Here is a 13,166-nt window from a genome sequence, read left to right as displayed (position 1 = left end):
TTAGGCGCAACTTGGACATTATTCCTTCCCTCCCCCCTTTACGTAACAGGAACATCTGTGCATGTTGCCTCATATTGCTCATAGTTGTGGGGAAATTTCTGGACAAAATATTTCATAGAAGTAGAATCTCAACGTACTAGTATTATGCAGGAACAAAGTAATACACCATGCATGCTAAAAGGTCACGTACACTGCCAACTACTTATCTCCCATATTTTATTACATGTATTCTATAGAACTCCTTATATGAATACCCTTATAGTAATGTGTGGGGGGAATCTACTTATGGTGCTGTACTTTCTAATTATATATTCCTCCCCCCCCTCCGTTAGGACATAACTAATATAGACCATTTAGCAGGCGATAAGTAGAATGTTCGAGTGGTCCCTTTACTACAGCATTCTCTTCGGGAGGCAGGAATATTCTTCCTGCTACTATATTATTTATGAACGTACGTAAGTGCCATGAGCACACTCTTTTCCCCATGTGCAACATATTATTCACACTCGGAGGAAGCGGTATTAAGAGCATGTGTCATTGTTACTAGGGTTGTGTGCATTATTATACTATTCTTAAAGTATATTTTCTCTTCCTACACATATATATAGCCTTCCCTGTACACTCTGATGTACATATTGTGAAGTGTGGACTGCACGTGGGTACTTAATCAGAAGTTGGACATTTCTATGTCCTTCTGGTCCAATCACTATAGAGGACAATGCTCTACGCAAAAGTTCATGCACACTGTGTTTTTTGCCTGTCGGTACTTCCATACTTAGGATATTAATCCATGTATACTATGAGCACCCAAAAGTGCAATGAACATTAGGACTCATTACATAATTGTAGGACATGTGCTACTTGTTTCAGAAGGAAATAATTGGAAACATATGTGCTTGCTCTATGTACCATGTGGAATATGGCACTTAGACCATATACCATGCATACATGTTCCATAGTGCACCGCTCTAGGAGCATAATGTTCCTAGTTCAACATAAACACTCTAATGAATTATTGTGCGCCCCCATAGCGGCCACTGAAATATATATATGTTGGACATTTCCAAAGGAAAATTCCTTATAATTGTACTGTGTGTGTCCACACCCCCGCCCCACACATGCATTATGTTCTCGCCCGTTCCCCTATGGGAAGGTAATATTTTCACACTGAGGGAAGTTACTGCACGAAGTAGCAAAATATTTTTCCTTAAAAAGTAGGTGCACACCTAATTTACATATTTCCATGAAAAAAAAGTGTAAGGGAAAATTTTCTACGCGAAGTAATTCTGCCCATCAGGTTCATATAAGGGACTTTATGCTGAAGGGACAGTGCACTAAGTGTTCATCAGGAGATAACGGACTAATAAACCTTCTCCGGAAGGAATGTGCTGTAATAGATTTTTCCCCCCTTTTAAGGCAGATATAGGGATAGGAGAAACCTGGCACATTAATCCATAAGGAATAATGTAAGAAAAGGGGGAAGCTGCTTCTCCCCCTTAATGTACACAGTGCACAGTTCCACAACGTTGTTGTGTATGTATGAATAAAGGATGTGTAATATACTTAAGGGGGAGTGAAAGAAAAAAAAAAGGGTGAGATGAATTCTGTAATGTGCACATAGATTAAAAAAAAGGAAAGTAGAGAAGAGGAACCCAGGCAGTATAATATATATATATATTCTGTTTAAACTCTTTATAGTTTAATTATTGAAGGAAAGGGATAAAAAGGGAATAAAAAGGAAGAAGAAGGTGAAAATTATTATTACAGCATATGAAAGGAGGACGGAGGAAGGAAAGAAGGACTGCTTAATAACAGGCTACTACAGGAATGGTGCGTGCATCAACAGAAACAGAATTTTCACTCTCTCCCTTTTGAACACAAAAATATGTGAGGATATATATTTGTCTTGCACTCCTCTTATTTATTCTGTAAATGTGCACTCTTCCCTGAGCATATAGACGAATGTGCACATATTCCGGAAAAGGAAGAAGGGGTATAGGGAAGAGTGTGCTCTTTTTTTTTATTTGAATTATGCAATAGGCATATTAACAATTTTCAATTAACTCTCCCCTTTAAACATAACAATAAAACATAAAAGTATGTAGTACATGTGAAAATTTTCGTCAAATAGAAAAAAGAGGTATGCTTATATACATAATAAGAGAGAAGTGCACATAATAATGGAATGCTCCAAATGAACACATACACAAAGTGTACACAATAATATAATGCACAAAGATATATAATATATAATACATAGATATAAATTGAACATGAGGGGTTTGACCTTTTTCCATTATTTTCTTATTCTTTGCTTGTTCGATCATTCGTACGATCGTTTATATTTTTACCTTAAATTATATATGTTCACATATGTGATGATTTTCATGTGTATGTGTGTATATATAGTGTATATTATCGTGCTTTGAAGGAAGTTAAAGGATTACACATTTTTATGAAAGGAGGGAGGAGTAGTAAAAATTTGGTATATATAACCCTTAACATTCAGCCCCTCTTGGAATATATAATGTGAAAAATATCACACACATATTTATATTCCCTTCATGAATAAGTAGAAGAAAGCAAGCAACTTCCATAGAAATTTACTATATACATAACGAATGTATACATAAACAATGAGTCCAGGGGTAAGTAACAACACTGAAGGGGCTTGCTGTTTTCCCCTTCTTAGATCATCCCTTCCTTCCACCTACGACCCCTAACACAACCTTCCTTCCTTCTTTACAACATGGACATTTATATATGATGTATATATAGTAATTTGTGCATAGTGCAGTAAATTATAATATGGAAGGAACGTGCACACATGTAGAAGCATCCATTTATACACATGCATATTCCACTTTCCTCCTTAATTACACTCTTAGGGTCAAGCTTCATTTAAATTACCCTCAGAGGAAGTATATGCTGAATTCGAATCTGGAAGAGGAAGAGGTTGTACATTCCCAGGGGGGGCAGGGAGTCGTAGTACTCTGGAACGGGATGTGACGACATCATTACAGATGTACGGAGGGGGCAATGATGTGAGCTTGGCCAATAAAATTGCGGGAAACTACTGTTATGTATGTACAGGGAGGGGATTGATTATGCTGTCCGATGAGGAACGTTGTCCATTTTTCTATTATTGGTTAGGTGATAAGATGAGGGAAAAATTTAAGACAGGAAAAGAATTCTCACCCGTTATGAAGAGAATTTATACAAAACTGCAGGATGCCAAGTTTTGGAATACATGCCAGAATAAGTGCACCAGTTTGTACGAAGGTATTTTGAAGGATCGTTTCGGAGAGGCTAAAATACTATTCGATTACTACTATGACTATAATAAAATACAGACGAATGGGGAGATTGCTAAATATTGTAGTAGTACAGAATACGAGAAATCCTGGCAAAACGCCCAGTCAGCACATAAAAATTTAAGTGGAAAGTGCGAAAGCACTGGCAATGATAAATATTGTGACAAATTTAAAGTGGAGAAAAGTAAGGAGGGAGAATTTAAAACACCGGAACGGTTATCATGCCCTCAATCTCGCGCACGTGCGCAAACTGAATCACCTAGAATAGGTAATCACCTTAAAAAAACTACCTCCTAAGTGAAGTTATTCTTGAATCCCCCCCATCTTAGGAAGTTACACTTTATATGTTCCTTCCCCCCCTTCTCTCTTAAAAGGGTTACAGACCCTCCCTCCTTCCCCCTTCTTAAAAGGGTTACTTTAACATTCCCATATGAAGGAAAGACACATTTAGTAAGAAGGGGGGGGGGAAGGTGATGGGTGGTTCACACCTAAAGAATTTTAGGGATAAACATTTGCTTATTACACTAAAAAAACAAAAACAACAACTCTGTCCTTTGTTTACTTTATTTTTTAGGTACAGAAGAAGGTGCACAGAATCAAGGAAAAAAGGCCGAAGGAGCACAAAACCAAGGAAAAAAAGCAGAAGGTGCTCAGAGTCAAGGTAAAAAAGCAGAAGGAGCACAGAATGGTCAGCAGGAACAGCAGCGGCAACAACAGCAACAGCAGCAGCAGCAGCAACAACAACCTCAACCTCCACAATTACCACCACCGGACGGTGGACCACCTGCACCAAGAGTAGGAGCAGCTGCTCCTGTGTCCTCTGAAGGAATGGACAGTACCACCACCACTATTGGTGGTGCTGCTGGTGCAGCAGCAATAGGATTACCAGCAGTTGCACTATTACTATATAAGGTAAGTACACTTAGCAGAAGAAATATGTATAATAACACTTATTAATATTTTCCTACCTATGTGAAAAATGAATGCATAGAATAAATGTTAAGGTGAATGCTAAAGTAAAATGTGAATGCTTAAAAATGTGAATGCTTAAAAATGTGAATGTTTAAAATGTGAACAGTAATTGTACATATACATTCTGCGAACACATTCCCATCCTTGTCCTTTCCTTTCTTTTATTTTTAGTATACTTCTATATTTTCCGACTTACGTAACACTTTCTTTGGAGGTGGAGGAAGGAGCAACAATAAAAGTAAAAGAAAAAGAACATCATTAGTACGCAAGTTAAATAAGGAGAATGAATATGATTCCTCAGCGTACAACTCAACAACAGAGTATTCAGAACCTGACTTAACGGAGGAAGATGATGATACTAACACAGAATATTCTGTTCCTTATATTAGATGAGTTCCCCTTCTCTTTTTTAACAAAAAAAAAAGAAAGAAAAAAGAAAAGAAAAGGAAAGGGAACAAAAAATAATGGAGAAAAGGAACACAATAAGCTGGAAATGAGAACATGCTGCTAATAATGTTCCATTGACGGAAGGTGGAAGCAACACCTAAGCAACAAACTATATGAGCAGTCCCATAGGAGAAATCGTTTAGCCATCAAATTGTGAATGCTCATTTTGGCGTTGGTCGTCGAACAGTGTGAAAGAGAAAGTGAAAATATATGTTTGTGTATGATAAAGGAAATTGTATATATTTAGATCCTTATTTATTACAAAGCACACTTTGACATAACCGTGATAGGGGCATATAAATAGAGCTATAATGCGACAATAATATTGGGTTTTTTTCATTATGAAACGATGTATATAGTGTGCTACAGCATTTGTATTACTTCCTATTTTTTTCCATTTTTTCCCTTCTGCTTCCTAAAGTTAATGACATTGTACATTTCAGTATACTTCTCTTTCTTTTTTTTGCATTCTTCCTCTTTTTTTCTTCCATTCATACTTTTTAAAAGAAAAAATTCTCGAAAGAAAAAAAAAAAAAGTTTTGTAATCTTTTTTTTTCTTTTATATATATTTTTTTCTTAAAAAAGAAGAAGAAGAAGAAAAAAAAAGAAATAGGCTAAAGAAGAGAAAAAAAGGTTTAAAAAAGAAGAAAAAATAAGAAAAAAAAGAAAAGAAAGAAAAGAAAGAAAACCAAGAAGAAAAGAATGAAGGAACGTAATTCCTTCCCTCTTTCTTCGTCTTCTTCCTTAGGAAGAATGTAGTGCATAAAAGAAAATGCAAAAAAAAGGGAGTACGTGGGTAGAATGTATACGAAAAGGAACGAGGCAATGGTTGTGTTTTCTCTCTCTTTTTCTTTTCTTCTTCGGAAAGTGCAATGCATAAAGGAATGAGAAGGGAAAATTGTTTTCTTTCTTTTCTTAAAGAAAGAAAGAAAAATTTTTAAAAAAAGGAAAAGAAGGAAATAAAAAAAAAAAAAAAAAAAAAAAAAAAAAAAAAAAGAGGATTAAAGGACAAAAAAAAAGAGAGGAAGATAGGAAAGGGCGCATGCGCAGAATTTTTCTTTTTTTTTTTGTTCACAGATGTAAAAACAAAGTAAGGAAGATGGAATATCTGTGGACAGGGAAGGAAGGAAAAAACAGAAAGAACAGGAAAAATCTTCCCTTGATGAGTTCATAAAATTCTTAGTAATGTATAATTCCTTAATATAACAATGAATCATATAATAATAAAGGAAGGTTGTCAACATGGAGGACTTCAAGTATTTTACGGAGTTTTTAGTAGAATGGATAAAAGTGAAAAAATACAAGACCTCAGGGGATTATGTAATATTCATTGTTTTTGAAAGGAAAAAGTAAATATATAAAGGTCGAATATTCCTATGTGAATGATGGAATATATGAGGGACGGCGTGTATTATATATGCAATGTGTATACATAATCATATGTTTCTTTTGTGCTATTTGTAGGATAAAATATGGAATGACTTGGAGCAAATATTTGAGGATGCCATGAAGAATGTGTACAGTGGTTTGACGTTAATTGCCCAACTGTGTAGTGAAGAAGTGGATGACGAGGAGAAAAAGCATTTCAGCTCCGAAGACAAGGAATTATGTAAAACAATGGTAAAAGTATTATTATACATTAATGGAATAAGAATAGCAGGGTATCATAATATACAAGGAATAGAAAGTAAGGAAGGGCACGCACAGATTGATTCCTATTTTAGATGTATAGTTGGTCGAATAATTTTAATAAAATGGTTAGGAGGTCACTGTAGTAGAAAGAAAGTTTCAGGAACTGTGTTAGAAGCAACAAAGGCTTTCGAAGCTTTCAGTAAAGTGCAGGATGTCCACAAAATATGTGAAGGATTAGATTTTATGAATATGAGTATTGGGGGAAAATTCCTTTGGAAGCAAATAGAACAATGGGCAGAGCAAAAGAAACAAGATGGGAAAAGTACTTATGTGAAAGCGGGTATAGTTAATCTGGAGACCAGGAAAACGCAAGGGGCGAAATGTAGCACACCGAAGAAGGGGCAAGTGTCCATGTCCCCCAATACAGTGGAGAATGAGGAAAATTTGAGAAAAGTATTTGGCGTTAGTAAAGAGGAGTTAGACCAATTAGTTAAGGATGGAGATAAGTGGGATAACAAGGATTTGGAGGATACATTAAAAATGATAGAGGAAGAAAAAAAGGGGGGAAGTGCAGATTGGGAGAAAAATGTATACCAAGTGGTACAGAAAAATTTGAAGGAACTGTTTGAAAAAAATATGCGAGAAAAGGAAAAAAGGGATCAGCAAGCTTTGGTGGGTGTTGCTAGAAGCGACCTTACCACAGGCGAGGGCACTCCACCACCCCAGCTCCAAGCATCATCACCGGTAACCACCCCTGCAAAGCAAGAAGATACTCCTCAAGCACCATCTGATCCATGCTCCTCTGGATCGAGTCAGGAAATAGAACAAAAGAGAGAACAGATGAGGACACAACTGAATAGTGCATGGGAGGAACAAAAGCAGAAAGTGTGGACGTCGAATGGACAATTAGACCAGGTAAAGAAGAAGTTCGGTGTGCAGTGTTATGATATTTTTTAAAAGAAAAAGAAGAAAAAGAAGAAAACATGTAAAGAAGGAAGGTTTAAGGAGGAAGGAAAAAGGAAGGCTTAAGGTGTAAGGAGAAGGAAGGTTTAAGGTGTAAGGAGAATGAAAGTTTAAGGGAGTAAAGAAGGAAGGTTAAGTAAAAAACAAAAAGAAGAAAAGGAAAGAAAAGCGGAAAAGAAAAAAGAATAAGGCCGAACACATAGGCTTATATACTCAAACGAGAAGAAAAAAGAATTAGGATAAAGCACGCACCCATATATACTAATAATATAATTCTAAAAATAAAAAAGTTGAAACCAAAAAAGAGAAGAATCAATTAAAATAAAGGAATGGAAAAAAAAAAAAAAAAAAAGAGTGGGGATGGTTCAGAGTTTAGGGTTCAGGGTTTAGGGTATAGGATGTCCGATTTCGGGTTTAGAGATTCAGGGTTTAGGGGTGTAGGATAATAATTTCAGGTTTTGTGTTTTGAGTTCAGGGTTAAGGGTAGAGGAATTAGTATTTCGTGTTTAGTGTTCAGAATTTAGGGTTCAGGGTTTAGGGTTCAGGTTTTACACTGTTCAGGATTTACAGTGTTCAGGATTTACACTGTTCAGGGTTTAAACTGTTCACGTTTTACGCAGTTCAGGATTTACAGTGTTCAGCGTTTAGAGTTCAAGGTTTAGGGTTTAGGGTTCAGGGTATCAGGGTTTAGGGTTCAGGGTTTGTGTTTAGGGTTTAGTGTTTAAGCTTTAGGGTTTAGAGTTTAGGGTTCAGAGTTCATGGTCGATGTTTAATGGTTCAGGGTTTTAGTGTTGAGGGAAAGGTAATCATATTTCGGTTTTATTTTTTAGGGTTTATGACCTAGTATTTAAAAAATGAAAAGGTGCTTAGTTAGAAGTAAGAGTCGTCGAGACAGGTTATCCTCCGGTAAATTAAAAGGGGCTCCTGCCTGTTAGGAAAAACTCCTGTGAGGGAGGTGGTTACCTCCGATTAATTGTAGAGGGGCGTCAAGCAGCCCTTGGGGGAAGAACTCCTCGCAGTTTGGCCAACACGAAACTGGGTGGAGCCTAGAGGGGGGAAGGAAACCGGACAAGGGATCTAACCGGACAAGGGGTCCAACGGGACAAAGGGTGTAACCGAACAAGGGGGAAAGGAACGGGACAACCCGGGTCAAACCGGACAAGGGAAAATAATCTGAAAGTCGGGGGAGAACAAAACGATGAAGGGAAAAAATATATATAAGGAAAAAGAGGCATAAAGCGAGAAGGAAAAGAAATGAAAGAAGAAAAAGAAAAAGAAAAGGAAAGAAAAAGGGAGGAATAAATAAAAGAGCAATCGATGAGAAAGAATAATTAAATAAAAGGAAAGGAAAATGAAGGAAAAAAGTATTATTATGAATTAGGAGGGCAGATATATAGGGGAAAGAAGAAAGGAAGGAATAAATCTATAAGTTCTTATGTCTCTTTCTTTCTGCCTTTCCTTATTTTTAGGGTGATATAAAGAAAAAAATGGAAGGTGATGTGAATAGGATGTTAAAAGAACTTAAGGGTTATATGAATATGGGCGACGGGAAACCGACGTCAATACCACAAATATGTGGAAGTTTAGAGCACAAAACGGATAATAACATAACGAATCAAATGAAGAAAATATGCAAAAGATTGGTAAGAGTAATCTATTGGATGGAAGGAAGAAGCCAAGATGGAAAAAGTTGGAAAGGGAAAAATGGGAAGGGGCAACCATGGGAGTCGTACCTAAAGTGTATAATAGGTAATAGAGTTATATTAAGAATTTTAGGGAATAAGTGTGGAGCTCAGGAAATTATGAAGGTTATCTCCAATTCTATGGAGGGGACAGCGAATAAGTTCCCACCGAAGTCATGGGGAATGGATTGTAACTGGGTTAAGGAAGAAGATATAAAAGATAAGGAAGACTTAATAGGGGGAACGTTGGACACATGGTTGCAGCAGGAAAGGAAACCCACAGATGGTATTACAGAGTTAGAGCAGGTAATGCAATGGATGGAGTGTAAAGATAAAGAGAAGGAAAAAGAAGAACAGGGACAAAATGGAGATTGCAAGAATGGAAGAATTGTAGACTTATTGAAATTAGGACGATCAAAGGAATTACGGAAATTAGTCAATATAGACCCTCCAGCTGCGAAAACGGTACCATCAGGGGATCCTGCGAAGTCCGCACCTACCCCAGAGAAACCAGCACATGTACCAGCACCTGAAGGTAGGAGGGAACATTCGGCAGGAGATGATGGTCTTCCACCAGTACCACATCCACCAACATCTTCCGATGCAAGTCCAGCAAAATCCGCACCAGCACCGAAAAAAGCAGGTAAGTCTGCAACTGCAAAGTGTGAGGATGGAGTAGTGGAAGGGGGGATGGATGCTGCTCTTGCATGTCTTCCATCTATTGATGGTTCCGGTGATTTGCCTGCAAAACCATCCGACATTGATCCCGATGAAGCCCAGAAGGGGGAAGGTCTTAAAGGTGCCGTAGGTAGTAAGGCAGCTGTTGTTAACGTAGCTGAAGGTACAACTCAACTATCTTCCGAACCTACCACTCCTACAGATCCAGGTGCAGCAACAGATCCTAGCCATCAAACTCCAAGCACAGGAACAGACACTCAAACTCCCTCAGGTTCCGCAACCGAGGTAACTTCCTCAAGTCTTCCAGCAGGTAATAACAATAAAAAAAAGGAAAATGAACACTCTTAAAGAAATGTGTGCAGCCTATAAGATACATCTAAAAAATAGAAAGTGAAACAAGTGTAAAGGAAGTGAAAAAAAAATATGGACGTGTAAAAAAAATTAGAAAGTGAAACAAGTGTAAAGGAAGTGAAAAAAATTAGGACGTGTAAAAAATTAAAAAGTAAAAAATAAAATAAAGAAGTGTGTGCACCGGAAGGTGCACATAACATTTCAGTTTCTGCGACTTTCCATATTATTTAAATCACCCTTTTTTGTTACTTCCTTGTTAGGTGGAGGAGGTGGCGGCACTCATAACCCAGGTTCTTCTGGTACCGGTTCTACAGGAACGTGGAATCCAGGTTCTTCTGGTACCGGTTCTACAGGAACGTGGAATCCAGGTTCTTCTGGTACCGGTTCCACTAGCATTCCACAACAAGGTGGTAAGAAACCACAGGGGCCACCTCCTCCAGGCAAACCTCAAGGACCACCACAACAAGGTGGTAACCAATCCCAAGATCCAGCAGCAGCAGCAGCAACACCAAGATTAGGAAAAAACGGAACAGGTGTTACAAAGACTAAAGGTGATCCAGGGAAGGATGCCGGAGCCACCCACCTTCTTCCTCTCCCAGTTGTTAACAGGATAGACCCTTCTGATCTTACCCCATACCTTCCTACAATCCCTGTTGCCATCGCCACCTCTGTCATAAGTTATCTCCTTTGGAAGGTAAGAAAAAAAAATTTAAGAAAGAAAAAAAAAAAAAGAAAAAATATTTTTCGGAAAGAAAAAAAAAAAAAATAAAATAAAGGTGAATGAATCAGTAGGACGGTGTGCATAGGATTTCGCATTTTAGGGGTGTATGTGTAGGATTTCGCATTTTAGGGTGTATAGTATTTCGCACTTAGGGTATATGTAGAATTTCGCAATTTAAGGGTGAGTGTAGGATTTCACATTTTAGGGTATATGTGTAGGATTTCGCATTTTAGGGTGAGTGTAGGAGTTCACAGTTAATGTATAGGATTTAGCACTTAGGGAGTGTACAGTATTTCGCATTTAGGATGTGTGTAGTATTGGGGAGTTCGGGGTGTAAGATGTCGCATTTAGGGATGTATGTAGGATTTCGCACTTGGGGGTGTAGAATTTCACAGTTAAAGTTAAGTTTCTAGGGTGAGGGAACAGCAATGTGGCCTGGAGTTTAGCCGTTTAAGGAGAGGTATATATCTAAGGTGTGCAAACTGAAAAAAGAAAAAAATAAAATAAATAAAAATAGGAGGAAAAGAAAAAAAAAAAAAAAAAAAAAAAATGAAAAGAAAGAAAAAAAAAGAAGAAAAAAGGAACACAACTTCCCCGTTTTTTACCTTAGATGTACACTTCGCACTTGTTTTATACTGATTGTTCTGTTCTTAAGAACAACATTTCATACCCGAAAAAATTACTTGTTCGTTCTTTTTTTTGCAGTATTTGTTCCTCGGTAAAAAAAGGAAACGTCACAGAAGGGCTCATCAAGTACGTCGTCCTCCAACTTTGGAAGAACAACTCCTTGACGATGTGGACGACCAGGCAGATGGTCCACATGAATATACCTTAGTAAAGGAACGCAGAAAACCAAGATCTGTTCCAACGGGAACGAAGATGCGAAAAAAACTTGCTGATGATCGCCTTGGTGTTGGTCGTCCTGGTGTACGTCGACGTACCATTATTGATATTTATTTAGAAGTCTTAGACGAATGTCAAAAAGGGGACCTCCATTCGACGAAGGAGGACTTTTTTGAAATTTTGGTTTGGGAATTTATGGGAAGCGAATTTATAAAAGGGGAAAATGTTCCTAAGGAACAGGTTCCATGTTCAGATTCCGGGTTTAGGGAAGAAAACTTTGTTCTTATGGTTGATATTCCTAAGGAACAGGTTCCAAGTTCAGATTGCAGTTTTAGGGTGTAGTAAATATTTTTTCTTTTTTTTTTCGTTTTCTACGAAAATGCTCACTTTCAGTGTGGTCAATATAAGCGGAAAAAAATTTTTCCCCTTATTTTGATTTGTTTGGATAATTTTTTTCGTTGAAGATACAAAAAATGTTCATTAAATTTTTTTTTGTTATAATTTTTTACCTTAATAATTTTTTTTATCATAATAATTTTCTATTTCCTACTTCCAATTATTATGGACATTTGAAAAAGTGTTTCAAATAGTGCGCGAAAGTTCGAGAAGGTTCGCAAAGGAGGTTTTCGCCCGCCTTCTTCTGTTACACATTTTTCAGATGCACAGTTCATAATAAAGTGCAAAAATTACACAATGTTCTTCACAGAAGGGAAGCTGCCTCATTCCTTGTTTTTGTTTATTCGATTTTAAGTATAATTTTAGTTAAAAGAAAAATTAGCCAAAAAAACAAAACAATTGTCCAAAAGAAAATGCGCGAATAAATTTGTCACAGAAAAAATTGCAAAAAAAGAGTTGTCCATAAAACAAAATGCCCTAATAAAATGGTCACAGAGAAAATTGCAAAAAAAAAAAAAAAAAAGTTATCCAAAAAAATGCCCTAATATAAATTTGTCGCAGAGAAAAAATTGCACAAAAAAAAATTGCAAAAAAAATTTGCCAAAAAGAAAATGAATGCCCTAATATAATTTTTGTCACACAGAAAAAATTGCAACAAAAAAAAATTGTCCAAAAAATGCCCCAATAAATTTGTCACAGAAAAAATTGCGAAAAAGAAATTGTCAAGAAAAAGGAGGGGCTACTTTTTTTTTTTCGTTTATTCCATAAAATTAATACGTACAACACTGCACAGAGTATATGATACGCACTCTTGTATTCATACCCCCCTTTTTTCATTCGGCATTTTGAGTTCGCTCTTTTGTTGTACAGTGAGCTTAAACACAATGTTCGCACATATAAATTTTATTAATAATATAAGGTGAACAAACGCAGCGCAATGGTTCATTCGTTCTCTGCGCGCGAATGAATTAAAGTAAAGAATGAAAGTTTCGGCAGAACAAATAGAGGCAAATGGAAATAAACGTACTTTGCACACTAATCAAAAAAGATGAGCGCAGGCGAGAAATTGTACAAGAATTGTATAAAATTTATATGGTCATGGAAGGGGCATTATTTTGATAAAGGCTTGTAGAGCCAAGTCTGGTTCGTGGGAAACGTTTCTAAATA

The 13,166-nt window shown here is 36.9% G+C and overlaps 2 protein-coding genes across 2 annotated transcripts; both read left to right on the top strand.

Moving 5' to 3' along the window:
* Nucleotides 1-5,975: 5,975 nt before the first annotated feature.
* PCOAH_00001650 (SICA antigen) lies at nt 5,976-10,557 on the top strand (the record flags this gene model as incomplete). Its single annotated transcript, XM_020056982.1, has 4 exons — nt 5,976-6,053; nt 6,198-7,280; nt 8,798-9,973; nt 10,300-10,557. 4 exons carry the CDS (start codon nt 5,976-5,978, stop codon nt 10,555-10,557), a joined length of 2,595 nt encoding a protein of 864 aa, XP_019912522.1.
* A 752-nt stretch (nt 10,558-11,309) lies between these two features.
* PCOAH_00001640 (SICA antigen) lies at nt 11,310-11,945 on the top strand (the record flags this gene model as incomplete). The annotated part of the gene is made up of 2 exons (XM_020056981.1): nt 11,310-11,372; nt 11,466-11,945. 2 exons carry the CDS (start codon nt 11,310-11,312, stop codon nt 11,943-11,945), a joined length of 543 nt encoding a protein of 180 aa, XP_019912547.1.
* Between the last annotated feature and the right edge of the window lie 1,221 nt (nt 11,946-13,166).

This window comes from Plasmodium coatneyi, chromosome 1 (genome assembly GCF_001680005.1).
Source record: "Plasmodium coatneyi strain Hackeri chromosome 1, complete sequence".
NCBI classification, from domain to species: Eukaryota; Apicomplexa; class Aconoidasida; order Haemosporida; family Plasmodiidae; genus Plasmodium; species Plasmodium coatneyi.
Note: the sequence above shows the minus strand (reverse complement) of the source record. Positions and strands in the feature narration are given on the sequence as shown.